Source organism: Mauremys mutica, chromosome 2 (genome assembly GCF_020497125.1).
Source record: "Mauremys mutica isolate MM-2020 ecotype Southern chromosome 2, ASM2049712v1, whole genome shotgun sequence".
Taxonomy (NCBI): Eukaryota; Metazoa; Chordata; order Testudines; family Geoemydidae; genus Mauremys; species Mauremys mutica.
In genome coordinates this window covers 259,692,882-259,720,240 of record NC_059073.1, presented here as the reverse complement: position 1 = coordinate 259,720,240, position 27,359 = coordinate 259,692,882, and the positions used below count along the sequence as shown (strand labels likewise).

Genomic DNA, 27,359 nt, shown 5'->3' with positions numbered 1-27,359 from the left:
ATACATACAGGAATTTTTAAAAGATTATTACAATTAATCTTCCAGGGTTCACTTTCAAAAAATTTTATTTTATTGAAACTTAGGGGTTTGAATATATACGCAAGGCATATGAGTCTAATACATGCTCACACAGCAGATCTCTCTCTCTAGAAGGTAAAGAGATACATATATATATATAAGCCCAGAATTTCAACAAAACCCTGTGTTAGAGTGTGCATCTATGATTCACTACTTAAAAACTAAATTTAGTAAAGAAGGTTATTTGAGCACAAAGATATTGAATGCACATGACAAACTGTTGCATTTTATGTATTTTTAATGAAAAATGTGCAAAGTAATCCCTGCTTCCCACCAAAAATATGTTTTGGTATTGTATACTAATTGATATAGACACATGATTTACTTCTAATCAAAAGGTCAGTTAAAGAAAGAGAATAACCAGAAAAATAAAAACAGATAGTCCAGCTGAGCAGCCTACTAATGTAACAGCCTCTTTAGAGGCAACTTCAAAGACACCATCTCAATTGCCTGAAAACTGCCAAGGAGATGATGCCAAGGAAATCACATCAAGGAGATAGGTGATGATGCTGGAAAAATATATTTTGTGGCTTACTGTCAGGATATTGTCATCACCTTTCATAAAGAGAGAGGAGAAAGAGGAGAAGTTGTATAATGTCTTAAGGTCACTGCTAAGCCCTAACACTTTTTTTTTTAATTAACGATCCACAAAATTTAAAAAGGAACACAAACTAAGTGTGATTTAGTATAAGTCTTTTCTGAAGGTCTAGGAGTCTGATGACATTTAAATACTTATTTAAACATGACCAATATGAACCATGAGTATCTGCTCTTCTGATATTTGTAAGATGTATCTGTTTGCAAAGGGTAGGGGGCAGGTGGGCTGGCAGAAGAGCGAGCAGCTTGAGATAGGGCTGCAGGGAAACACATATCATTCCCATCCCCCCCCACTAGTGCCTAGCATAGCCCAAGACAGAAATGTAACATGGCCTGGGGCATAACACTGATGGGAAAATCTCCATATAAAGGGTGCCTTCTTGGCATGGCTTTGTTGAAGCTATGCTGCCACAGAGTAGGGTCAGAGATAGAGAGCCAATGATGAATTCAGTGTCCCTGGCTTATCTCTGATTCCCCAAGATTCATAAGCTTTGTGTGCGGTCCCTGTGGCCTGTTCTTTAGGGGGGATGGGACAAATTCTTCCCCCAACAGAAAAATTGCAGAGAAATCTCTGTAATGTTCACCTTGTGGAGATTTTAATTCCTTTAGCCCTCTCCTATAAGCTTTCCTATAGCATGAGGGAAGGGGATCAGGCCCCATATTTGCTCAGGTCAGCGTTTAAGGAGATACGCAAGATTCCAACTGTTCATTTCCCCTCTGCCCCCAATCTTGCTACCTATTCTCACAGCCATACCCCACCTCATCATTTCCCTTGCTCTCCGTGTCCACAATCCCAAATGCACTTCCCATATGAGGTCTGTGTTCTCTCTTCTCCAATAGTGGCCAAATGATTTTTTCCATCCATACATTCTTTGAGTCGATGCAGCCCAATTTGAGCCCTGCCAACATGCAGCAAGAAAGAGCAGTGGTCAAAGAAACACTCATCATCTGTTTTCAGAAACCTTCTCATTTGTTTCTGTTTATTTGCAAAGTGCACGTGTAAAACCAAATTTATTTTTTCTCAAAAAGTGATTTAATATAGCTTCACTTTCTATGGTGATTTTGATTCACACTATACCCTCCAAGACACTTTAGAGAGTTAAATTATACAATTGCAAAGTTTCTCTCTCTCTCTCTCATGCACCCGCGCACACAGAGGGAGAGAAAGGGTGGAAAAACAGATAAGGAAAGGGAGAAAAAATATTTTTTCAGATGAAGTTTGAAAGCAAATGGAGAGACCAAGAAAGATAGTGAAGTTGATCCGGATGGAAGGAGATGCAATAAAAGCATCTTCATCACAAAAAGTGTAAAGATTATGTGGAGAGTCTGAGAGGAGGCCAGTGCCTAACCAACAGAGGGAGGAGAAGCAGAGAGTTGAGAGGTTCCTGAGGCAGTCTGGAGCTGGTCCTTGAAAGATTTTAGAAAACAAGAAGGGTAGTTTTGAAATGGAACCTGAAATGGGGAACCAGGGGAATTGTCTGGTCACATGGATGATGTGGCAGTTCTTCTCTGTCCACAAGAGAAAACAGTGTATTTTTCACCCCATGCATCTGATGAAGTGGGTTATAGCCCACAAAAGCTTATGTCCAAACAAATTTGTTAGTTTCTAAGGTGCCACAAGGACTTCTTGTTGTTTCAACCAAAATGGTAAAGGCTACACTGAAGACACAAAAGGAGCTTTCATCAGCAGAAAGTTGGAGGTCATTAAATACATGGAGGAGAGTGGCTTCTAAGTGGCTGGAGTGAAAACTAGTTTGAATCATTCAAAGTTATGCTGTGTAAGAGAGTGGGAAAAATGAGAGACAAATACTTTCTCAGTTAGGTGCTTGAGTGTAAGTAGCTAGTGTTCTTATTTTCACCTTCCTGACCACTTGCATTATGCAGTGGTTATTTGTAGAACACAGGTTTTAGATTTTGTGCTGATAAAGCAAATGGAAACAAAATTATTTTCATGCATCTCTCAAATGCAAGGTTTTTTGCTTTTTAAAAACCTCACTTAATATGGCATATGAGCAAAATTTCAAGGAATGTTTCACAGATTCCGCAATACTCAATGGTGTTTCAAAAAAGAACTAGGTAAGTTCATGGAGACAGGGAGGCAAAACCATGCTCTGAAGTGTCCCTAGCCTCTGTTTGCCAGATGCTGGGAATGACTGACAGGGGGTGGATCACTTGATGATTGCCTGTGCTGTTCATTCCCTCTGAAGCACCTGACATTGCCCACTATCGAAAGACAGGATACCAGACTAGATGGACCATTGGTCTGACCCAGTATGGCAGTTCTTATTTAGACACTCTGTATGTCCTCAAAAACAAGTGATGGAAATGGTAAAGAAGAGCCAAGACGACATCATTCAGCTCTGCATCTGGGTTGGGTTAGTGCCTGGGGTTCCTCTTCAAGGGTCAAGCTAGGAAAGTCTAAGTTTAGATATGTGAGCACCAAATTTTGGGAGCTATTCTTGAGAGATTCTGGCATCAACTGGCATAAATCTTGCAAAGTCAGCTAATCGTATGACATTTCTGCCTTCTTGAATGGTGGAAATTTTTGCAAGATCACTATTGCCAGGAATTTTTTGACATCTTGACCCAAAAACTCCCAAGAATCCCACAATAGCATTTTTAGAGACTTTTTCGGAGAAGAACTGCCTTCTAAGCGTTTATGGGCTTTTTGCTGGTGATTGGCAGTTGATGTATTCAATGAGAGAGCATAGTAATTCCTACACCATAACATAATTAACTAGGTCTAATCCATTATCTTGTCTCAACAGTAGCCAACACCTGATACTTCAGAGGAAAATGTAAAAACCCTGTCATGCCACTCGTTGGGCAACAATATAACTATGGAAGCAACATTTCTTACTAACCTCAGCTAATGATCAATTTATGTCCTAGAGCACATGGCTTGGTCAGTCTTCCAATTTCAACCTAACTGAGACTGTTATTCTTATTAACAGCATAAACTTCTGTTAGATTCACCCATCCAATGCCAGCAGGGATGCATTTCACAATTGTGCGGAAACAAATGATGCAAATCATTTGTTAGCTTAAACAACTATGCATCGTCTCCATTGTACAGAAGGCCCCCCATAAAGAGACTTGGTTCACCCAACCTTTAGGAAATTAGCCTGAAGGGCAGTTGGGACAAGTCAATATTCACACACACATACACATGCGAACATGCACATACTCTTATTTTGCTCATCTTCTTAGGAAGTAACCTCTTCAGGACAAGACCTATCTGTTGTATAGGGCCTAGTGCAATGGGTTCAAATCCTGATCAGCACCTCTAGATGTTACTGTAATAATGAACAGAAACCTCCTCTTGGTGTTGCAAGACACTCTCTAGGGAATTCACACTCTTCCATTCTCTTAAGGGGTCTCATGAAGAATTGCCATTAGTCTATTCAGGATTCCATAGCTTAACTCTGTCATGCATTTCACCATCTCAACAAGTCAAAGCAGCCAGACACCTTTTCAACATGGTTTCTAGTTCCAAACTGAAAACTGGGGTAGTTGATCTCTGAATAAGCAATGCATGCAATGAACATGTACATGTTGTTATGTAGCAACTCTTAAGGCTCTGCAGATCCTGGATGGAACTCTTAAATCACATACACAAACAACAAACAAAACTTTTTTAAGCGGCCAGGACAGTGGCTTGCTTCCCCTGGCAAGGTTCTTTAGGCCAGATGCAGTCAGCAACTTGGATCCAAGATCTCAACTCAGAGAGAGAGATTCTATGGCTTTAACCTCATAGCTTCATATGACATGACAGATTTCCCCTCTCTCCTTTATGGTCTCTCCTGTCAAACAGCATAAGGGACTCAATCCAACTTCCTTCGAAATCAGTGTGTAACCCACTAGTGAGTACAAACAACAAGGAGTCCTTGTGGCACCATAAATGTCTCTAAGGTGCCACAAGGACTCCTCGTTGTTTTTGCTGATACAGACTAACACAGCTACCTCTCTGAAACCTGCCACTAGTGAATGTGTCACAGGTCCTTCCTCTGTGCCACTCTGCAAAGGATAGGAGTTGTTATGTTACACAGCTACAGAGCCTTGGCTCTTGATGTTTGGTGGCCCCTGTATGACCTGTAGCAGCTCTGGGTTCAATCTTTCTCGAATGTTGACCAAGATGGCAGCTATCACAAATGCAAAACTCCCATTTACCTCAGGGGGAGTTGGACTGGGCCCTGTGTCCTTTGTCACCTCTAGAACATTGTATCCCACCCAAATCAGTCAGTTGAAGCTGGCACAGGATTGACACAATACTCAGACATCTTCATGAAGAACTGAGATAAGTATTCCAACTATTGTTCTCTCTATGAAGCCATGAGATGATAGTGCTAAGCCACCAACCAGGCCTTATTTCTATTAATTTATAAACTAAAATCATAGCCACCAAATTTTGTGCAACAACTAGGATCCAAGTCCTAGACTCAGAGAGAGGGGGATTCCAGGGCTTTAGCTTCATGGTATGAAAGAGTCCCCTTCATGTGTAACATTTTATGTACATTTTAATGAACTAATTTGCATATAACAATAACATTAGTATTAAATAAATTGTATGAATGTATTGCTGATGAGAGGAATTTGCTTGATGGCTCTGATGAAGGCTCACACACTGCCAACACGCATCAACCCTGAACAGGGTGCAGGAGTGAGGAGAACAACTTCCCTTAGGGAAAACAGGGGTATTTCAGTCTCCATGATTCATCCAGTTGTTCATCTCTCTCTCTCTCAAGTCTGCCAATTCATGCAAAGCATAGCTTATGATGCAGGTGCTGGAACTGATATCTGTCAAACTTCTCTCATACAGGGGCCACCAAACATCCATTTGATGGGAATTTTTAATCCCTACTGAATTGGACTGGATTCAAACTGGTGACAAATAGGTGCAAAGCTCTCTCTCATACCAATGCCCTGAGACATGCTAGTGTTACACCTTCAAGAATGTGGCTTGTTTTCATATAATCATAGAAATGTAGGGCTGGAAAGTTCCTTGAGAGGTCATCAAGTATAGCCCCCTGTGCTGAGGCAGGACCAAGTAAACCTAGACTATCCTTGACAGGTGTTTGTCCAACCTGTTCTTAAAAGCCTCCAGTGATGGGGATTCCACAACGCCCCTGGGAAGCCTATTCCAAAACTTAACTACCTTTATCATTAGAAAGTTTTTCCCTAATATCGAACCTAAATCTCCCTGAAATTAAGCCCATTACTTCTTGTCCTGCCTTCAGTGGACATGGAGAACAACTGATAACCTCCTCTTTGTAACAGCCCTTAACGTATCTCTTATCAGGTCCTCCCCTCTTGTCTTCTTTTCTCAAGAATAAACATGCCTAGTTATTTTAATCTTTCCTCATAGGGCAGGTTTACTAAACTTGCCAGCATTTTTGTTGCACTCCTCTGGACTGTTTCCAATTTATCCACATCTTTCCTAAAGCATGGAGCCCAGAATTGCAGACAGTGCTACAGCTGAGGTCTCACCAGTGCAGAGTGGAATGGGACAATCACCTCCCATGTCTTATATACGACGTTCTTGATAAAATACCCGAGAATTACATTAGACTTTTTCGCACCTGCATCACATTGTTGACTCATATTCAATTTGTGATTCACTATAACCCCCCAGATCCTTTTCATCAGAACTATCACCTAGCCAATTATCTAAGTGGACCTGATGGGACAAGATCACACATTCACTGAAGCGGTCTGAAATTGGGGCCAATTACTCAGACAATACTTGAAATCACCTGAAAAAGAACTGCAATTCTAGGACTTACAAGTTTGGGGGTGATGTTGGGAATCAGAACCAGCAGAAACTATTTCCTATTAATTACACTTGAATCTTTTTATATGTGTGCTTAGGAAATTAAAGTATTTTCTTTCCCACCTTTCTTCCCATATTTCTTTCTCCAGCTTGTGGACCATGCCTGACCCTTTGTAATGAGACAGTTACACCTATGGCTCAAATAATCTCACCACGTGGTATCATAATGTTCAAAGTAGCAGCGTTGGACTGGAGGAGCTGGCATAGTGATTCACTAAAAGAAAACGGGATGGGAAGAGGGCTGGACAGGAACGAAAAGTCAGATTTTGTAAAAAGTTTAGCTGCTCAATCAAGAAGAGGTAGGAGCTTGGTCTACATGGATAGAAGTTCTGGAAAGATGACTTTATTAAGTCAAGTGCTGACCTTTTGGGAGCTTACACAAGCAAAGTCTCCTACTCTCTGGACATATAAAAGACGGTTACTCACCGTAGTAACTGTTGTTCTTCGAGATGTGTTGCTCCTATCCATTCCAGTCAGGTGTGCGCGCCGCGCGTGCACGGCTCTTCGGAAGATTTTTACCCTAGCAACTCCGGCGGGCCGGCTGGGCGCCCCCTGGAGTGGCGCCGCTATAGCGCAGGATATATACCCCAGCCGGCCCGTCCGCTCCTCAGTTCCTTCTTGCCGGCTACTCCGACAGTGGGGAAGGAGGGCGGGTCTGGAATGGATAGGAGCAACACATCTCGAAGAACAACAGTTACTACGGTGAGTAACCGTCTTTTCTTCTTCGAGTGATTGCTCCTATGCATTCCAGTCAGGTGATTCCCAAGCCTTACGTAGGCGGTGGGGTCGGAGTTAGATGTTGCAGAACGCAACCGCTAAGCCAGAGGCTGCAACAGCTCTGGACTCCCGGACCAATGAGGCAAAGGTGTGGACCGAGGACCAGGTAGGTGTACAACACATCCCCCGAAAGGGAATGCGAGCCAGGAAGGCAGCTGAGAAGCGTGAGCCCTGGCGGAATGTGCAGCAAGGTGGCTCTATGGCACATGGGCCGAAACAGAAGAGGTGCAGATGCACAACGTCATTGAAGATGAAATCCTCTAGGAGGAGACAGGTATGCCCTTCGTCCGGTATGCCGGTACGATGAAGGTTGTGGGGGCGTTACGAGAGGGATCTGTCCGCTAGATATAGATTGCGGACGCCCTGCAGATGTCGAAGGAGGGCAACCGTTGCTCTCCTTGCACAGAGAGTGGCTTCGGAAATAAGACCGGAAGGAAGATATCCTGGTGGATATAAAAGGCTGACACCTCCTTGGGGAGGCAGGTCGGACGTGGTAATAACTGCCCTTGTCCTTGAGGAACACAGTATCCCTTGGGCCTATTGTGAGAGTCTGAAGCTCGGAGACTCGTGTGGCCGCAGGAAAGACTACAGGAAACTGCCTTGCAGGACAGTTATATCAATGAGCATGTTGACATTGGCTCGAATAGGGCAGTCATAAAACTGGGTAGAACCAGATTGAAGAGCCAGGTTTATGGCGGGGCCCCACTTGGGGGGGGGGGTGCATAAACGCTCCAAGCCCTGAGGAACCAGATGGAACGGAGCGGGATCTCGGCGGGAGAAACCTTGCGCGTTTCGGAGCAGCATGAGAAACGCTTCCACTCGGCCAGATACTTTAATCGAATGGATGATTTTCTACCACCCCGGAGAATCCCGTAGAACCGAGGCCGAACAACGTAACTCGGATCGGTTTAGCCACGCAGGAGTCCTGCTGTGAGGTGCAGGGATTACAAGACCGGGTGGTGAAGGTTGTCGTGATTCCGTGTTATGGGGTCTGTGCCAAGAGGGTTGCTACCGAGAGGTGTAGCAACATGGTGTGCCAGTGCTGCCCAGGTTACACTGGAGCGAACCCGATCAGGGGCGCTCTGTCCCTGCGGAGTTTGAGCAGGACCTTGTGAACCAGCAGGGACAGTGGACAGCGTACGGCAGATGGCTGATCCATGGCCTCAGGAAAATCCTCCAAGACCGAGCCTGGGGAGAGGCCTTGGAACGAGGAGAATTTCTCTCCCTCTTTCCGTTCTCGCGAATCTTCGAATGAGCCACTCATCTAGACACGGAGAACGTGTATCAGACGGTGGCGAAGAAAGGCGGCGATTACAGCCATGCACCTTGAATACCCCTGGGCTGTATAGAGGCCAACCGGGAGGGCCGTATACTGGGAATAACGATGGTAGGCCCCAAACCGAGGGTACCTTCTGTGTGGAAGAGAAATGGCAACGTGAAAAACACGCGCCCTTCATATCGAGCGAGCACTACTGGTACCAACAGGGAGAATGGCGCCGAGACCTAGATCGGTGACGGGACCGAGAACATCTGTGGAACCGCGACCCTGAACGGTGCTGCTGTGCGGTGCCGAGGTAGGGTGGTCTGATCAAGGCAGGCTTGCCCATCGACTATGTAACCCCCACCGGCGGTGCCGGGGGTTGAAGCAGCGGAGATGCTGTCGTTGCAATCAGCCCCCTCGCCGTGGACACTGTCTCCGGCGTGGAGGGAATAGTGAGCTCGACCATAGCTGGCACCCCGGATGCAGCTTCATAGTGAGCTCGACCACGGTCCATACCGGGGAGTGTTCCAGCACCGGACTCGACGGCTTTTGCCTGGCCGGAGTTAATGGTGCGGGCATTGTCGGTGCCGTGGTAGACATCGGTGCCGGGCGATCCGACGGAGCATAGCGCTCGGCTGCGGAGCAGGCGGCTTGGACGCAGCTTCAGGGCGAGCTCGACCACGGTCCGTACCGGGGAGCTTTCCGGCACCGGACTTGACGGCTCTTGCCTGGCCGGAGTTAATGGTGCGGACATTGACGGTGCCGCGGTAGACATCGGTGCCGGGCGGTCCCACTGAACATAGCGCTCGGCTGCGGAGCAGGCGGCTCGGACGCAGCTTCCTAGCGAGCTCGACCATGGTCCGTACCGGGGAGCTTACCAGCACCGGACTCGACGGCTCTTGCCTGGCCGGAGCTAACGGTGTGGATACTGTCGGTGCAGTGGCAGACATCGGTGCCGGGCGATCCGACTGAACATCGCGCTCAACTGCGGAGCAGGCGGCTCGGACGCAGCTTCCTAGCGAGCTCGACCACGGTGCGTACCGGGGAGCTTTCCGGCACCTGACTTGACGGCTCTTGCCTGGCCGGAGTTAACGGTGCGGATATTGTCGGTGCCGCGGCCGACATCGGTTCCGGGCGATCCGACGGAGCATAGCGCTTGGCTGCGGAGCAGGCGGCTCGGACGCAGCTTCATAGCGAGCTCGACCACGGTCCATACCGGGAAGCTTTCCAGCACCGGACTCGACGGCTCTTGCCTGGCCGGAGTGAAAGGTGCGGATATTGTCGGTGCCATGGCAGACATCGGTGCCGGGCAATCCGACGGAGCATAGCGCTCAGCTGCGGAGCAGGCGGCTCGGACGCAGCTTCAGAGCGAGCTCGACCACGGTCCGTACCGGGGAGCTTTCCAGCACCGGACTCGACGGCTCTTGCCTGGCCGGAGTGAAAGGTGCGGATATTGTCGGTGCCGCGGCAGACATCGGTGCCGGGCGATCCGACTGAGCATAGCGCTCGGCTGCGGAGCAGGCGGCTCGGACGCAGCTTCCGGGCGAGCTCGACCACGGTGCGTACCGGGGAGCTTTCCGGCACCTGACTTGACGGCTCTTGCCTGGCCGGAGTTAACGGTGCGGATATTGTCGGTGCCGCGGCCGACATCGGTTCCGGGCGATCCGACGGAGCATAGCGCTTGGCTGCGGAGCAGGCGGCTCGGACGCAGCTTCATAGCGAGCTCGACCACGGTCCATACCGGGAAGCTTTCCAGCACCGGACTCGACGGCTCTTGCCTGGCCGGAGTGAAAGGTGCGGATATTGTCGGTGCCATGGCAGACATCGGTGCCGGGCAATCCGACGGAGCATAGCGCTCAGCTGCGGAGCAGGCGGCTCGGACGCAGCTTCAGAGCGAGCTCGACCACGGTCCGTACCGGGGAGCTTTCCAGCACCGGACTCGACGGCTCTTGCCTGGCCGGAGTGAAAGGTGCGGATATTGTCGGTGCCGCGGCAGACATCGGTGCCGGGCGATCCGACTGAGCATAGCGCTCGGCTGCGGAGCAGGCGGCTCGGACGCAGCTTCCGGGCGAGCTCGACCACGGTGCGTACCAGGGAGCATTCCAGCACCGGACTCGACGGCTCTTGCCTGGCCGGAGTAACTCTTCATCCTCCAGGAGAGAGGTCCATGCCGAGGGTACGTCGGAGTCAGCGACGGTGGTGCCAGGAGGCCTTGGCAGCACCGGCGGTCCGGTGCCGAGGGAGCGCGCCGTGAAAACTAACTAGCACTCGGCGCCGAGAGCGGAGGAGCAAGAGCTGCCTCCCTCAGGAGCTGTTTAAAACGAAAGCCCAGCTCCCCTTTGTTCACTGATTAAGGGCCTCACAAATGCGGCACTTATCTGTGAGGTAAGATCCCTCGAGGCACTTAGGAGAAGATCTCTTGTCGGCAGCGGCTTGTGGCCGGCCGAGCATTAGAAAACCCTGTGGACCGGGCATCAGACCCGGCCCCGGGTGAGGGGAAGGGGATAAACCCCAACCCCTGTAAAATAAATACACTATACTATTCTACAAACAAACAGAGTTAACTACAACTATAAACAGAACGAGAGAAAACTACGAGTAGCTAGGGAAGTGGAGGTCAGCTGAGCTGTGCTCCACTGTTCCAACGGCCGTCACGGGCGGAAAGAAGGAACTGAGGAGCGGACGGGCCGGCTGGGGTATATATCCTGCGCTATAGCGGCGCCACTCCAGGGGGCGCCCAGCCGGCCCGCCGGAGTTGCTAGGGTAAAAATCTTCCGAAGAGCCGTGCATGCGCGGCGCGCACACCTGACTGGAATGCATAGGAGCAATCACTCGAAGAAGAAGCAAGATCTCCCACAATCTATAATTAAGTGCCCATCCACATAAAACAAAAGACAACATTCAAATTCATACTAAATACAATGTTTTAGAATATAAAATCATTTCAACAGCTACAATTATTCCAGGGTCAACACACTAAGCTCTTTCATCCAAATAAACACCAGCTATTTCCCCCCCAAATACAAGTGGTCAGGGGAGTTTGACCTCAGAACCCTTAACTCCACAGCACAACCCTCTACCACTTGAACTAAATGAACAGCTGGTAGAAGTAAGCTATTACCCTGGATCAGCCCTTAAATAGGAACATGATATACACATTACAAGTAGCATTACACAACTATATGTGAAAGAGTAGTGGACTGTTGGGTACCAGATTCCTGGGATCTGTTCCTGGCTCTGGGAGACGAGTGTGGTCTAGAGGTTAAGAACAATGATTACAAACAGCATAGTCAAGCCAATAGATTTGGCACGTTTGTTCTGAAAGGCAGTGCAGCCAAGCAGATGAGATTTGGTTCTGTGATGTTGGGTGACATCAGTTCTATTCCGAGTTTTCCCAGAAGTGATGTTGCACAACCTCTCAGTTATGCTATTTGTTAAATTAAGGGAATGAATGCTGGAGGAGTTAGGAGTCCTTGTTCAGTAATAAGGGCTGTGAAGTGCACAGAAATATTAAAACCACTCAGTAAAAGACATGAAGTCAGAATCTGTGGTTTGCTGGCCCCCACCACAATGCATCTCCTCCTAAGTCAAAGGGCATTTTATGGGAGAATGCCTCTCTCTCATGTTGTCAGGCATTAAGGGCTGCCAAATATGCAGGTGTTACACAAGATCTGAACTTGATGGATTGGTAAAACAGAGTAGAATTCAGTTCCAAATGCAAGATTTAATGTCGGGGGGAATCATTTTCTGAGTTATAAATTACAATAAATCAACATATCACAACGTATAATCACTTTTAAACAAACAATATTATGGTGTAACAAAGCACACACAAAACCTATTACCTGCATTATGTCTGGCAATATACCCAAGTGCCCAGGCTGCAGCTTCCTTTACTCCAGGGTCAAAATCTTCCAAGCAAATCACAAGTGTATCCAGTGCTCCACAATCAACTATCGCTTGAGCTAGCTGAGGAGAATGTTTACCAACCGCTCTTAACACAAATGCAGCTGCTTTTTTGTAGAAACGCTACACAAATTGGAAACAAAACATACATTTTTACTAATATCATTACTTCAAAAATCAAAAAGATCAGAACAAATACTAAAAGAAGTATTTTATTATTACTATTGATTAATTCCTATTGCAGTAGCACATAAGTACCCAAATTAAGGATGAGGGCTCCATTGTACAAGACACTGGACAAACAATTAACACATACAGACCCTGCCCTAGTCAGCTCACAATCTAAGATGCTGACAGTATGCAATAGGTAAACACATAGACAAAATGGGAGGGTTGAGGAGGTGTGACTAAAAGATAACAGGAAAGATCATTCATTTATGCAAATATATGTCTCACAAGAGCTAGACAAATACAATAATTCTGACCTGTTGGATCCAACCGTGTATGATATGCACCAATCTGCCCTCAGCGCAGGGCAAGCTCCAGGACAGATTCTGTCTATGGCATTTATATGGCCTCCACTATTGTAGAATGTATTTATCCTCACAAGCCCAATAATATTACTTCCATCTTACAGATGGGGAACACACAGACTAATGACCAGATTTTCAAAAGTATTTAGGCACCTAATGATGCAGATAGATGCCTAATAAGATTTTCAAAAGCTCTTAAGTGAGTTGGGTGCCTAAGTTTCAATGAAGTCAATGAGAATTAGTCACCTAGCCTGCTTTATGTGCTGTTATAAATCCCACTGGCTGCCTATGTGCATCATTAAGTACCTACATACCATTAAAACGCTGGCCCTAAATGACCTGCTCAATGTCTCTCAAGTCCCAAGCTAGTATCCTAAACACTGGATCACCCTTCCTCTCTAACTGTCTTAGGACAGCATAGCATGCTCCCCATTGTGCACCTGGCCATCTCTCTTCCCTACCCCCTTTGGGTTCCTTGTGCCCCTGTGCAAGGCCGGCTTTAGGCCTATTCCACCAATTCCCCTGAATCGGGCCCCACACCCAGTGAGAATCCCTTCCCTGCCTAGAGGTGCCTTTTTCATTTTTACTCACCTGGCGGCACTTCGGGTCTTCAGCGGCAGGTCATTCAGTGCCACTGAAGACCTGGAGTGAGTGAAGGACCCGCCGCCGAAGTGCCGCCGAAGACTCAGAGCATTGCCCGGTGAGTACAAGCCCCACGTGTTTTTGTACGTGTTTTTTTTTTTTTGTCATCCCTGCCGGGGTCCCGTCGAAACTGTTCGAATCGGGCCCCGCACTTCCTAAAGCCGGCCCTGCCCCTGTGGGCACTAGAAGGGAGCAGTCCTTGTGCTTTCTCTGAGCAAATACGCAGATTGTGCCTTGGCTTTGTGTGGCGACTGCACAGGTGACTGTGAAGCATCCATGGGCCAACACCTCCTACATGCCTATTGTGAGGGGGTTGATGGACCCTCACTAAGACTAAAGGAGCAAGACCAAGCCAAGAGGGCCCCGCTCCTCAGCAGCTGCAGAATATGCTCCAAATGGAGGACCTGCTTAAAATGGGACTCTGGCAATCAAGCTGTGGAAAGAGTGAAGGAAAGGCTGTCTGCAAGAAGGAAGCCAGTATGGAGAAGGACCTGGACCGTGGGTAAGGCCTTACTGGGCAGCCAGAGGCCTGACCACTTTTTCTTTCCCCTTCTGTCTGACAAGGGGGAAATCGTTGGACATCGCAATTTGGAAACCCCAGCTGACTACCTGAATCACTGAGACTGCTTGAACAACCTTCTGTGAGGAGGGAACCAGAGGGCTGTGACTATGCCCCAAACTGAAGAGAGCACTGGGAAGGTAGGAAGTGGCCCAAGGGTGGCTGATCTGGAGTATCAGTTAGTGGGGATGGAAGCATCCCCGCCCGCATCCTCCCTTTGGATCCAGGATCCAGTCGAGAAGGAGGGCCCAGCTCTCCCTACCCTTCCCTCTACCCCATCCCAACTGAGGGTAACCCAGAGAAGGACAGACTGTAACTTGGCTATCATGCCCCCAGACTGCCTGACAAGGCCCCCTCCCTCAAGACATTGGAAATTGATGAGCTGTGGCCTACCTACTAGGCAATTTCCTAACTGAACCGTGCTACACCTCTAAAAATGGGCCAGGCAAAATCTAGTCTTCGTGTAGTTAATGTACAAATTGACAGAGGTTAGCCTAAGGGCTGATCCCAATGAAGTTAAAATGGCAGAACTCCCCAGGACTTCAGTGGCAGAAGGACCTGGTTCTAAAATAGAAAAATAGGTTGCCTTTAATGTAAAAGACATTTTGAATAAGAATAATAACCCTAAAAAAAATGTCTCTCTGCCCAAAGCATAATTTAATAGGAATAATATATCCATGATAGGGCAGATCCTCAGCTGATGTAAACTGGCATAGCTCCACTGAAGTCAATGGAGCTATGCCAATTTACACCAGCTGAGAATCTGCCCCAATATACACCCTCCTATGTGTGCATGTGCATTATTCCTTTTATACTGTGGGAAAGGCTCTTTTTAGGGTTTATTCTTATTCACAATATGTTGTTCTTGAAATAAAACACATTCACAAAAACATTTAGAATGTGCTATAAAACCTTTTTTATTTTCACTCAGTGTATATGAGAAAACACTGATCAGATGCTTGATCCTGTAAGTCCTGCACATGTACAAGTCAATGAAAGTTCCACTATGGAGTGCTCACAGGATCTGATCCTTTTTGATACTGATGCATAAAATGAATGGAATAGGAATGCATAGGGAATTGCCCATAGGAACTAACAAATTACTTGCATGTCTTGCTAAACTCTGTATGAACTGGATAATTAGTTTCCTTCACTTGCCCTCAGTCACTAAAGCACGGTAGGCCTTCTGTGACCTCACACTAATCTTGCTGATGCCCCAAGTGATTCTGAATCACAGCTGTCTCCTGGATGCATTGACAGTATAGACACTAAAATGGAAAAGATAAGTCAAGGCATCTATGCTAACTTTGTATAGTTTCTCCTATCAAATAAATGGCGTAACATCAAACAAACAACAAAGACCATAATTTTCTCTCTTTAAAATTGTTAAATAACCAAATTGTTTATAACTTTATCTAAGTCCTACTTTGTTCCATACTATATACATATTTTAGAATGAATGGGTGATTCCCTTCAATAATAATATGGAATTTTTATTATGACTGTAGAAGTATTAATCACATATGCAACAATGAAAATATTATTTCATTAGTGATTACTTCTGAATTCTCAAAAGATGAAAAACTATGTAATTTCATTTCAGTGATAAGCATTGATATTTGAATTCTTCTAAATCTAAAACAACAAAACTACAATCTAAATTCAGTTAAATAAATTGGAATTGTAGCCATATTATAACTCTCAAATTTCTATATTTTCCAATCACTAGGAACCACGTTTGAAAACATTGCTGTTAACCTAAGTTAGGATCCTAAAATTGGAATCCATCCAAAAACTGTAGGAAAAGTGGGGGACAGCCTGTGAGATATATTTGTGCTATATCATATCACATTTTATTTGACAAACAAGCAGATTAAATCCTTTTAATGTGTTGTACTGTGTCTGTGCCAATAATTAGATTTTATATTCCTCATGCTATACAAGTTTCCAAATGTTCAAGTTTGGAGATGTTAACTACAGGATAACTGCAGTTCAATTTATGTGCATTTTATAAGCATTTAGAATTAAAGACAAGTTCTAACCAATTATCTGTACAGCATTTCTAATTATTTGAAGAAAAAAAAAACAGCCTTCTACAAATCCTTTCATTAACACTTAAGAAAAATAAAGCTCCCATGAATATATTACAGATAATACAGAATAAGAATTTTTAAATGTCTCATTGAGTTACAATTCTGACTACAGTATATTTTGACTTACCAGGAGACGAATGCACATGCTGTATGTAACTTCAGTACATGTATTACTGCACTGAGAGTCAAGACAGTTCATTAAGTTTTTTTTTAATTGGCAGTTAAATTGTTTAAGAAAATAAAAATTCCTTACATTCTGTTCAGCCAATGAATATACAAGCTGTGGAAGAATGTCTCCCTTAACAACCGCCTCTGCCAGGTCATCGTTATAATTGGCAAGTCTCCCAAGAGCCAAAGCAGCAGTCTGTTGAATAGTTGGGACCACATCCAACAGAAGAGGCCTCAGCAAAGACATTACACCTGAGTTGCATTAGGAAGAAGCAGAAGAAAGAGGCAATACTATAAGCAAAGATTTATCTAAACAGACTTTTTTTTCATAAAAACAAATTAAATAGACTCTTACAAGTAGCAGAAACTTGTGATAAATTCACAAATGTTCCACTGAAAATTAATCAAATATTTGCCTGTTCCTGCTAATGTCTATAACATTCCCACCTGCTTTCCAGGAAGTAAAGATGTGTCTGCAACACGTGGGTGGGCGATGTATTATATCTAAGTCCTGATTTGCCCCTCCTCTCCTCCCAGCATTTGAATTAATGTTTGTAAAGTTCTCGGATACTTATTTATCACCACAACATCCCTGTGTAGTAGGGAAGTATTGTTATCCCTGTTATTCATATGAAGAAGCAAGTCTCATTCCCAATCCAGCACAATAATCACAAAACCATCTTTCCACTCCTCTCCTGATAGACCATCTGGCATAAACCAATATACATAAGCAGGTGAGTATTTTGGGGCAAATCTTGAGAAAACAAGCACACTCTTTTTATTTCAGCTTTGCTCTACATGAAGTCATCCTGGCCCCCCAACAGGCCAGGACATCTGGACAGAGGCTATAGTTCCTATAGCAGATTATGGGAAGAGTAGCAGGTCTGCTTTGCCAGACACAGATTTTTTCACCCACAACATTTATAGATCTACCAGCTATGCCCTTGTCCCTCTTATGGCTAGTCTACATTCTCTTCCTCCACAGTGAGCTGCAAAGACCCGCTGGGCATACGGGAATGTGGAATCTTCTTTTGCAACATCTCTGCTGATTTTACTCCCTTGTAGTCCCCACAATCAGTTTTTAAAGTGCTTCTGGGACTTAGGCCTGGTCTACACTAGGACTTTAAATCGAATTTAGCAGAGTTAATTCGAACTAACCGCTCAACCGTCCACACCAGGAAGCCATTTAATTTGAACTAGAGGGCTCTTTAGTTCGAATTCGGTACTCCACCCCGACAGGTGGAGTAACGCTAAATTCGACATGGCTAGCTCGAATTAGGCTAGGTGTGGATGCAAATCGAACTTAGTAGCTCCGGGAGCTATCCCACAGTGCACCACTCTGTTGACGCTCTGGACAGCAGTCGGAGCTTGGATTCTCTGACCAGCCACACAGGAAATGACCCGGGAAAATTTGAATTCCTTTTCCTGTCTGGGCACTTTGAATCTGACGTCCTGGCTGGACATCGGGAGGAGCTCCGCAGCACCTGCAACGATGCAGAGCTCTCCAGCAGAGGAGTCTGGCCAATCCAAGAATAGAAAGAGGTCCCCAGCATGGACAGACCGGGAAGTCCTGGATCTGATCGGTGTGTGGGGTGAGGAGTCTGTGCTGTCGGAGCTGCGCTCCAACAAGCGGAATGCAAAGACCTTCGAGAAGGTCTCCAAAGCAATGATAGAGAAAGGATACAGCCGGGATGCAATGCAGTGCCGCGTGAAAATCAAGGACCTGAGACAAGGCTACCAAAAAGTCAGAGCGGCAAACTGACGCTCCGGAGCCCAGCCCCAGACATGCCGCTTCTACGAGGCACTGCATGCCATTCTAGGTGGGTCTGCCACCACTGCCCCACCAGTGACCGTGGACTCAGTGGATGGCATAGTGAACCTGGACAGTTCCTCCTCGATGTTCGCCGATGTGGAAGATGAGGAAGGGTCTGTGGAGGACGGCGCAGGCGACAGCGAACACAATACCGCTTTCCCTGACAGCCAGGATCTCTTCATCACCCTCACAGAGATCCCCTACCAACCCTCCACGGCCATTAACCCGGACTCTGAATCAGGGGAAGGATCAGGCGGTAAGTGCTATAAACATGTAAACATTTATTTTTTATAAAACAGGTATAAAAAAATAGAAACACTATATATAAAATTTTCAATGAAAAACTATATGAAAAGTAGGTCCACACATATAGGGATTGAACAATAATCCTCCAGGGACAATTCACGAAAGGTCTCATTTAGGTCCTCGAAAAGCCTCCGCAGGAGGTTCCTGGGGAGAGGTGCCTTGTTGGGTGCTCCGTGGAAGCACACTCTTCCGCGCCAGGACATCCTTATGTAGATGGGAATCATCGCCTCCACAAGCATGGCCGCATATGGTCCTGGTCTCTGCAGGGCTTCCCTTAGCATCCGCTCTTTGTGACTCCGAGGGACCCGCATCAGGGTGATCTCGTTCATGAAATGCTGCATCTAATTAGGGCAATTAGTGTATTGTTACTGTTGTGAATGGTTGACTTTTACTTTGCATAACAATGACCCTCGCTTAACAGCCACGTGTTGTAGGCCACATAGGAAAAGCATACATTGATCTTTCCCGTGCACTGGCGGGAGTGGCTGGAAAAGGGTCAGAGTATATGATTTCCAGATTGCCTTTAGCGGGAGGGCACAGCTATCCATTAACTGATAAGCAGAATGTACTGTAAGGCTTACCAGGACTGTCTGCTAGACGGATTCAGCTGTCTCTCCCCACTTGTCCGCTCTCCTGTGCAATGCCGCAGCCAATGAGAGCGTATTCCGAAATCTCGAACTTGTCCTGAGATCTCGTGAGACTTGTTGCCCTGTATGGTCTTGTTCAGAGAAACTGACTAGACTGTGTTCACTGTTCGCAAACATGTATCTGTTCAAGGAAATCAGTTACTTTTCCCATCACACAGCTTCGGCTCTTTCCCGGACTGCCCCGGCATCCCCCTCGCAGAGGCTGGCGCAGATTAGGCGGCGAAAGAAAAAGACTAGGGACGAGATGTTCGCGGAACTGATGGCCTGCTCCAGAGCCGAGGCGGCAGAGCAGAGACAGTGGAGGGAGACCCTATGTCAACAGCATTGCACACACATCGAACGGGAGGATAGGTGGCGGCAGGAAGACCAGCAGGCGACTCAAACGCTGCTTGGGCTAATGAGGGAGCAAACGGACACGCTCCGGCGCCTTGTTGATGTTCTGCAGGACCACAGGCAGGAGGACAGAGCCCCCCTGCAGTGTATCTGCAACCGCCCTCCCCCGCCAAGAAGTCCTGCCCCCCCCTCACCCAAAAGTACAAGACGGAGGGGCGGTAGGGACCGTGAGAACTGTCACTGCACCACTGCATAGCGCTAATGTACCACACACCTCTCACGCTATAAATTTGTAGAAGTGCTTCCCTTACAGGCTCACCCAGTCCCAAATCCAAGTTTCATCCCCCCACTGTATATTAGATTATTAAAAGCTGTTTGCTGTTATTCACTGTTTCGGTCACGTCTTTCGTGTCAGAGGATTTTTTTGTGTATGGGGGGGGGAGGGGATTTATAATTGCACGGTATAGCCTACATTACCAGGGTACAGACTTGGGGGCATGATCAACTGCAGGGCACACACACACTGCAGTCAGTAGGCACCAGAGTCACTCTGTGTGGTGTATGCTGCCCCGGGTCATTCTGTGATGTGTATGCTTGTCCAGGGTCCTAGCGCCTGCCACCCCCTTAATGTTAAGGCACGCTGCCCTTACCATGCACTTCCACCGTAGCAACGAGCCTCTCCGCTGCCCTGAGCCCCAACAAGAGCCCTCATCCACGGACAGATACTCACCCTTCCCCCACACCCCTCACCCCTTCCTACGCCCAAACCCGCAGCCCACTGCCATCATCCAAACCCCTATCCAAAGAAGGCACCACTCGCCCCTTCCTGCAAACCCACCCCTTCCTGCAATCCCTCCCCTTCATGCACAACCACTTGCAACCGTCCCCCACCCCAGAGACCTATGTAGGAGCAGGAGGATGTCATTCCTCTATGGAACAAGCGGTCTGTACATCAGTGCACACCGTGCCCAGCACAGTATGCGTCCATGTTTCAACACCTGAACAGAAATGCAAAGTAAAACAAAGATTTATTAATAATGAGTGTAACAATTAATTTGCTTTAAAACGTGCTTTGGAAGTGGGGGAAACTTGGAGAACGGGGTATGTAACCGCAGATCGAAATCGACACATACAGACACAGGCCCAGGGTCAGTTTCTCTTGAAAGCAAGTGGAGAGTCATAGGTTACCCTGCTCTCCGAGGAAACTTGCTTTCAAAGCCTCCCGGATACACAGCGCTTCCCACTGGGATATTCTCTCGGCACGGGTGTCTGGCTGAGCGTAAACTGCAGCCAGGCGATTTGCCTCAACCTCCCATCCGGACAAAAAGGTCTCGCCCTTGCTCTCACAGAGATTGGGTAGCACACAGCAAGCAGCAATAACTACGGGGATATTCTTTTCGCTGATGTCCGAGCGAGTCAGTAAGCTCCGCCATCTCCCCTTGAGACGTCCGAAAGCACACTCCACCACCATTCTGCACTTGCTCAGCCGGTAGTTGAAGAGTTCCTTCTCTCTGTCCCAGGCGCCTGTATAGGGCTTCATGAGCCAGGGCATTAGCGGGTAGGCTGGGTCCCCGAGGATCACTGTAGGCATCTGCACATCCCCAACCGTTATTTTGTGGTCCGGGAAGAAAGTACCTGCCTGGAGGCGTTTAAACAGACCAGAGTTCCTGAACACACGCGCGTCATGAACCTTGCCCGCCCACCCAACGAAGATGTTGGTAAAACGTCCCCTATGGTCTACCAGTGCTTGCAGCACCATTGAAAAGTAGCCCTTTCGGTTAATGTACTCGCTGGCCTGGTGGGCTGGTGCCAGGATAGGGATGTGAGTCCCATCTATAGCCCCACCGCAGTTTGGGAATCCCATCGCAGCGAAGCCATCTATGATGTCCTGGACGTTTCCGACAGTCACTACCTTTGAGAGAAGTTGCTCAACGATTGCGTGGGCTACTTCAATCACAGCAACCCCCACGGTAGATTTGCCCACGCCAAAGTGGTTCGCTACTGACCGGTAGCTGTCTGGCGTTGCAAGTTTCCAGAGGGCTATGGCCACTCGCTTCTGCACACTCAGGGCTGCTCGCATCCGGGTGTCCTGGCGCTTCAGGGCAGGGGACAGCAAGTCACAGAGTTCAAGGAAAGTGCCCTTACACATCCTGAAGTTTCGCAGCCACTGTGATTCATCCCAGACCTGCAGCACTATGCGGTCCCACCAGTCCGTGCTTGTTTCCCGGGCCCAGAATCGCCGTTCCACACCATGAACTTGACCCATTGCCACCATGATCTCCACGGCGCGGCGTACCCTGCTTTGTGAGAGGTCTGCGCCACTCTGTGAATTCCTGTCCTCACCGCGCTGCCGGAGCCTCCTCGCCTGATTTCTCAGCAGCTGACTGTGGAAGAGGTGGACGATAAGGTGCGAGGAGTTGACAACGGCCATAAGTGCAGCGATGATCGCAGCGGGCTCCATGCTCGCAGTGCTGTGGCGTCCGAGCTGTAACCGACCAGAGAAGGGCGCGAACAGATTTCCCGCCGGAGCTTTCAGGGAGGGAGGGCGTGATTGACGGTTCAATGACAACAGTTACCCAAAAGCACCCTCGACACATTTTTCCCCCAGGAGGCATTGGGAGCTCTACCCAGCATTCCAATGGGCAGCGGGGACTGCGGGAACTGTGGGATAGCTTCCCACAGTGCACTGCTTCCAAAGTTGACGCCAGCCCCGTTACTGTGGACTCAGAAATTCGAATTAGTGTATTTACTGTGGATACACAAATTCGACTTCATAAGGTCGAATCCACAAATTCGACTTAAGTAGATTCGAAATAGTCTTGTAGTGTAGACAAGGCCTTGGATGCCCATAGGGCACTCCAGGATTTGGTTCTCTCTTAGAAACACAGTTTAGAGATAATTAGCATCCTCCAGTCTCACTTTTGAAAATTCTAAGAGCAAACAAAAATTAAAATACTCATAGGACATCACAATAGTATTAATCATTTTTTCAAATATAAAACTATAAACAGAAACCTTTACAATTGGAAGCAGTTTCAACTCTGATTTTAAAAAAACAACAAATATGCTACCAAGGAAATGCAAATATGCACAAGAAATTCCATCTTGGGCTTCTGGTGATGAAATATTAGGATGTTCCTCTTGATTTATGCTGCCACCACAACCTATTGATGGAATTACACCAGATTACATTACATACATTATAGCGACTAATTTGGGGAGCAAGAGCTGTAATATATTGCTCTCCAGATAGAAGAGTTATTGATATTTCATTATTATTATTGTAATAATTATTTATTATGTATTTATGGTAGTGCCCACAACATGCTAGCCAAACACAAAAAAAGAAAACTCCCTAACCTAAGAAGCTTACATCATGGATGTACCCTGCTGAATTGAGAGTTTGGGTACATTGTTCCTCACATAATTAAACTATGCAGAGAGATAAAACAATTTAATCAAGAGCAGTTTTGAAACACATTTTATTTTTGACATAAAATACCCTATAAAGCAGAGCCAAATCTAATATAACCTAAAGAACAAACACAAAACAAAAGTTAGGAGATACGTGCATGTCTGCATAAAGAACACAATTTGTAGAGGAGGGAAGGTTACTTATTATACTAACTGTGGCTCTTTGAAAGTGTTGCCTCCATATGCTAAGACCTGGTGGATGCGCTACCTCAGCTGTAAAGCAGTGGTTGCAATGGGCACAAGAGCCCTGCATCACAGCCTCGAATGTTCAGAGCTATGGTAATTATACTCCATCTGTCTCTGTTTTTTCAACTACACCAGTTTGCCTCAGCTGATCTAGCCCACTGTCTGGAGTGACAAATGGAACAGAGGGGGTTCTCCCAAGGGGTCAGTGAGACCATCAACTTTGCCAGCACCAGGTTAAGGGCCCATGATGGAACAAGTTATTTTTATGAGTCTTGTGATGATGAGTGACTGAAAAAATTTAGAACTGTCCACTGACAAATTATACATTGGCGTTTCAGACAGACTCACCTGAATAGAAGACAAGGAGAGGATGAGAGACCAAGTACAAGAAATAATCCAGAATAGATTATGGGGATACATAATGTGGAGATGAATTATTACCAACTTTGTGCCAAGTTACTTAGCCCATCACCAATGAAAGACTTGCACATAGGGGCTCTGTAGGAGGCAAAATTAGGCTTGGCATCAGTGAAGTTCTGGCACAGAACACTGCTGAGGTTCTCATTGCCAATGAGGCAATTGGTTCTCATTGCCAATGAGGCCAAAGGGTTTTAGGCACTACAGCCACAGATCTCAATCTGTCTGGTACTAATTTCTTTGTGCCTGTGTCATCTGATTTGGCTGGTTTGAAGCTGAAAGTGGCAGATTCTGTCCAATCACAGGAGTAGATCCATGGCCAGGCTTGTAAATTGTCCTCAGTGAGGGAGGCACAGGGCCTTGCCTGCCTAATTGTGCATACTCAAGGTGGAAAGGCCCTACATACAAAGCAACAAATCAGGAAATAAGCTTCCCCCAAACAGAACAGCCAGACAAGAATGCTGGTCCTCCTCTGGGAACATGAAAGAATACAAAATACACCACTTGATTCCACCCTCATTATTTAGTTCTCAGAGACCTGATCGGTCATGACCAAAATACCTAAGGGCCTAAGTCCATTATAAAATTTAATGTACACAGCTACCTGATACTTACGAGCTAGCTGACTAAATTAACAACACAGTGGGGGAGGGATAGCTCAGTGGTTTGAGCATTGGCCTACTAAACCTAAGGCTGTAAATTCAGCCCTTGAGGGGGCCATTTAGGGATTTAGTTGGGGATTGGTCCTGCTTTGATCAGGGGGTTAGAGTAGATGACCTCCTGAGGTCCCTTCCAACCCTGATATTCTAGTCTATGAAATGAAGAGCTTTCTGATCACAAGAAAAAAACACTGCTTCTGGCCAGGAGAGAATAAGCCTACATCTGTAGCTGGCTGTGAAAAGAAAGTAACGGAACCATCTAGGCCCACACAGACCCTTTAAAAATCTCATCTCAGAACACCAAGTGCTGCGAGAGGAAGCTTGTGCAACCCCAGTGGGCACTACTTCCCAGAAAATTCCTAAAGCCCTGTGCTACAAATCAGAATATGCAGAGGCCCTCCTCAATGAGGGAAAGCCAAAATTAAACTCTAAATACATGCTCAGCATTATGAAGGCACTTTTAATGGTAACTTTGCAATCTTCTAGTTATTTATCGTTGGACCAAAGAAAGGCAAAACTGGGCTCTATATAAATATTTCTTTGGTCATGGAGGTACATTTGGGGCATATTCTGCTCAAGCCAATGAGACTAAGAGGTGGTCTTTAGAGGCTCGACAGTGATCAAGGGCCTGATCCTCCCATACACCTTCCGATATGATATCAATGGGAGTTCATGCAACACTTTGCAGGAGACACTTATTATCCCAGAGGATTGGCCACTAAATTATTATCCACCCACGCTCTGAGATGAAAGGAGTTTATCATTATTAATAAATTATTTATACATCACTTTGAAATATGCTAGGTACTTTACAGAGTATATAAAAAGATAAGACCTGGTGCCAACTCCAAAAATCTTGTTATCAATTTTCATAATCTCATCCTTTGATAAACCATCAACCTCCCCCCTTCATGAGATGTTACTGCTTTTGCAGCCAATAATTTCTTATCTTTCCTTTTAAAATGACAGGTTGCATGCTCAATCCCCCATTCCTGACACAATACAAAATGCCCACTGAAGATCCGGTTGAGCACAGAGCGATCAGGCACTCTCTGCATCTCCATACCACATAGAATTCAGTAGACAAGAACAGTGCTACTTTTACACTGACTATGATGGGATTTCTGCTTTTAATGTATGTTAAATTTGTGCCACTCAACTTTCCTTGTCAGAGCAGGAAGCACAGGTCCCCCTTTTTAAGGTCATTTTATAAAATGCTCTAAGTTGCCAACAGAGCAGAAGGAAATAAACATTCTACATTTTTTTTTCCAAGCCTTATCCAAACCTGCATTTCTATGAACATCTGTGGGTGGGCTTGAGAGTCAACAAACCTTTTTAACATTTTGAGTGGCTCAAACTTTGAATGCAACAGAGACTGAAGCCGTCTAGATCTGAGGGGTCCAAGTGCCAGATCCACACTAGATGACATTTTTGGCCTGCATGACCTATCTAGATTCTGCAAAATTTAAGCTTTCATTTCTCAGAAATATACTTCTAGCTGATGGGGGAACTCTCCTGCTGGCTAATAATTTCATTTGAGTATTAAAGCTGAATTACAAGGTATGTCTACACTTTGAGGTGGGGGTATGATTCCCAGCTCAAGGAGACCTATTCATGCAGCTCTCACTGAGGTAGCACACTAAAAAGAGAATATAGCTACAACAGTGTCAGCGGCAGGATGGGCTAGCCATCCCAAGTACAGGCACAGGGTCTTGGATGGACACGTACTGGGGGTGGCTAGCCTGTTCCAGTGCTCACACTACCACAGCTACAATCTATTTTTAGTCTGCTAGCTCAATGAGACTAGCACTTGTATGTCTCCTTGAGATGGGAATCACACCCCCACTTCGAAGTGTAGATATACCCCTAGTGACACCACTTTGAATGTTAGCATTAAATATTTCACTGATGATCATTTGAGCTGATGCGATAGGGAGGGGATTTAGTGTGAAGACCGTTGACTGCAGCGGGGAGGAAATATGCAATGGGAAGAAAGGAGAAGGATGGGAAAGGTTGAGAAACAGAGTAGTAATAGTGGTGATCATAGAGGAGAACATATTTTCCCAGAGTGATACCTCAATGAGACAAAAGGTATTGAACAAAAGTTTTGTTGTTGTTCGAACTAAAAGCAGCCATATTCTATTCTTGATCTTCGTGTAAACCTTGTAATGCCATCAGTGGGAGATTCACTAAGGACGGTATATAGTTCTAAAGCTATACTATACCCACAGGCTATGGTTAAAAGAAAAAGCTGGACCCTTCCACACAATGAGTTTGATTCTCCGGGTCTAGATCCTATCAGTGATCTTAGCCCCCTCTTAAAAATCCAATCCTCAAAAAAAAGTCCTCCCACATCCCATGATTTCTTATTTACTGTGTGCCAGAGCATTTCTCTGACTAGCACTTGTGAAATAGTTTTATACTTTCCATATATATGATTCAACTTGCTTACTTAGAGGTTGTAAATTCTCCTCTGAAGTGCAAGTTTTAACCTCAATCTTGGCTGTAAGAAGAGCAAAGGCATCCACCTCCCTTTCCACAGCTTTTGCTGATGACAGCTCTGTCTGCAAAGGGCAGATGAGCCTGCCACAAAGGGAGACTTTCCTTTTGGGGGGTTGGCTCAACCCTGTTCCCACTGAAGTCGATGGGAGTTTTTCCAATGACTTCAATGGGAGCAGTAACAGGTCCTTGGAGACCAATTCTGCAACCGTTATTCACTCAAGCAATCCTTACTCATGCAAGCAACCCCACTAAAATCAAAAGATCCATTGTACATGCTCCTTCCCTTAACATGCCAGTACTTAGCAGCAACGACGACTCCAACAGTCTCCTGATTTCCCCCCTTCCAACAGCTCCTGTTTCCCTTGGCATCCACATCTACAGCAAAGTCCACACCCTCTATCTCCCAAAAATGTTCCAACCAGCACTCCATGGGAATTTATAGAATTTGAATCAAAATACTTGTAACATTAACTTTAAAAAGCAAAGCAGAAAATTAGAACAGCAGTACAACATTTAGAGCAAGTTGTCACCACCACTCCTGCCCCTCCTCATCCAGGTTTGTACACCAGATACATACT

At 46.2% G+C, this 27,359-nt stretch overlaps 1 protein-coding gene across 1 annotated transcript in view; it reads right to left on the bottom strand.

The window, feature by feature from the left end:
- The window catches only part of SPAG6 (sperm associated antigen 6), a 65,175-nt gene that overhangs the window by 25,713 nt on the left and 12,103 nt on the right, over positions 1 to 27,359 (bottom strand). Inside the window, exons 3-4 of the mRNA XM_045007598.1 lie at positions 16,530 to 16,696; positions 12,389 to 12,572 (exon numbers count right to left, since the gene is read on the bottom strand). Of these exons, the coding sequence (XP_044863533.1) occupies positions 12,389 to 12,572; positions 16,530 to 16,696 (351 nt within the window). The remainder of the gene's footprint in view (positions 1 to 12,388; positions 12,573 to 16,529; positions 16,697 to 27,359) is intronic.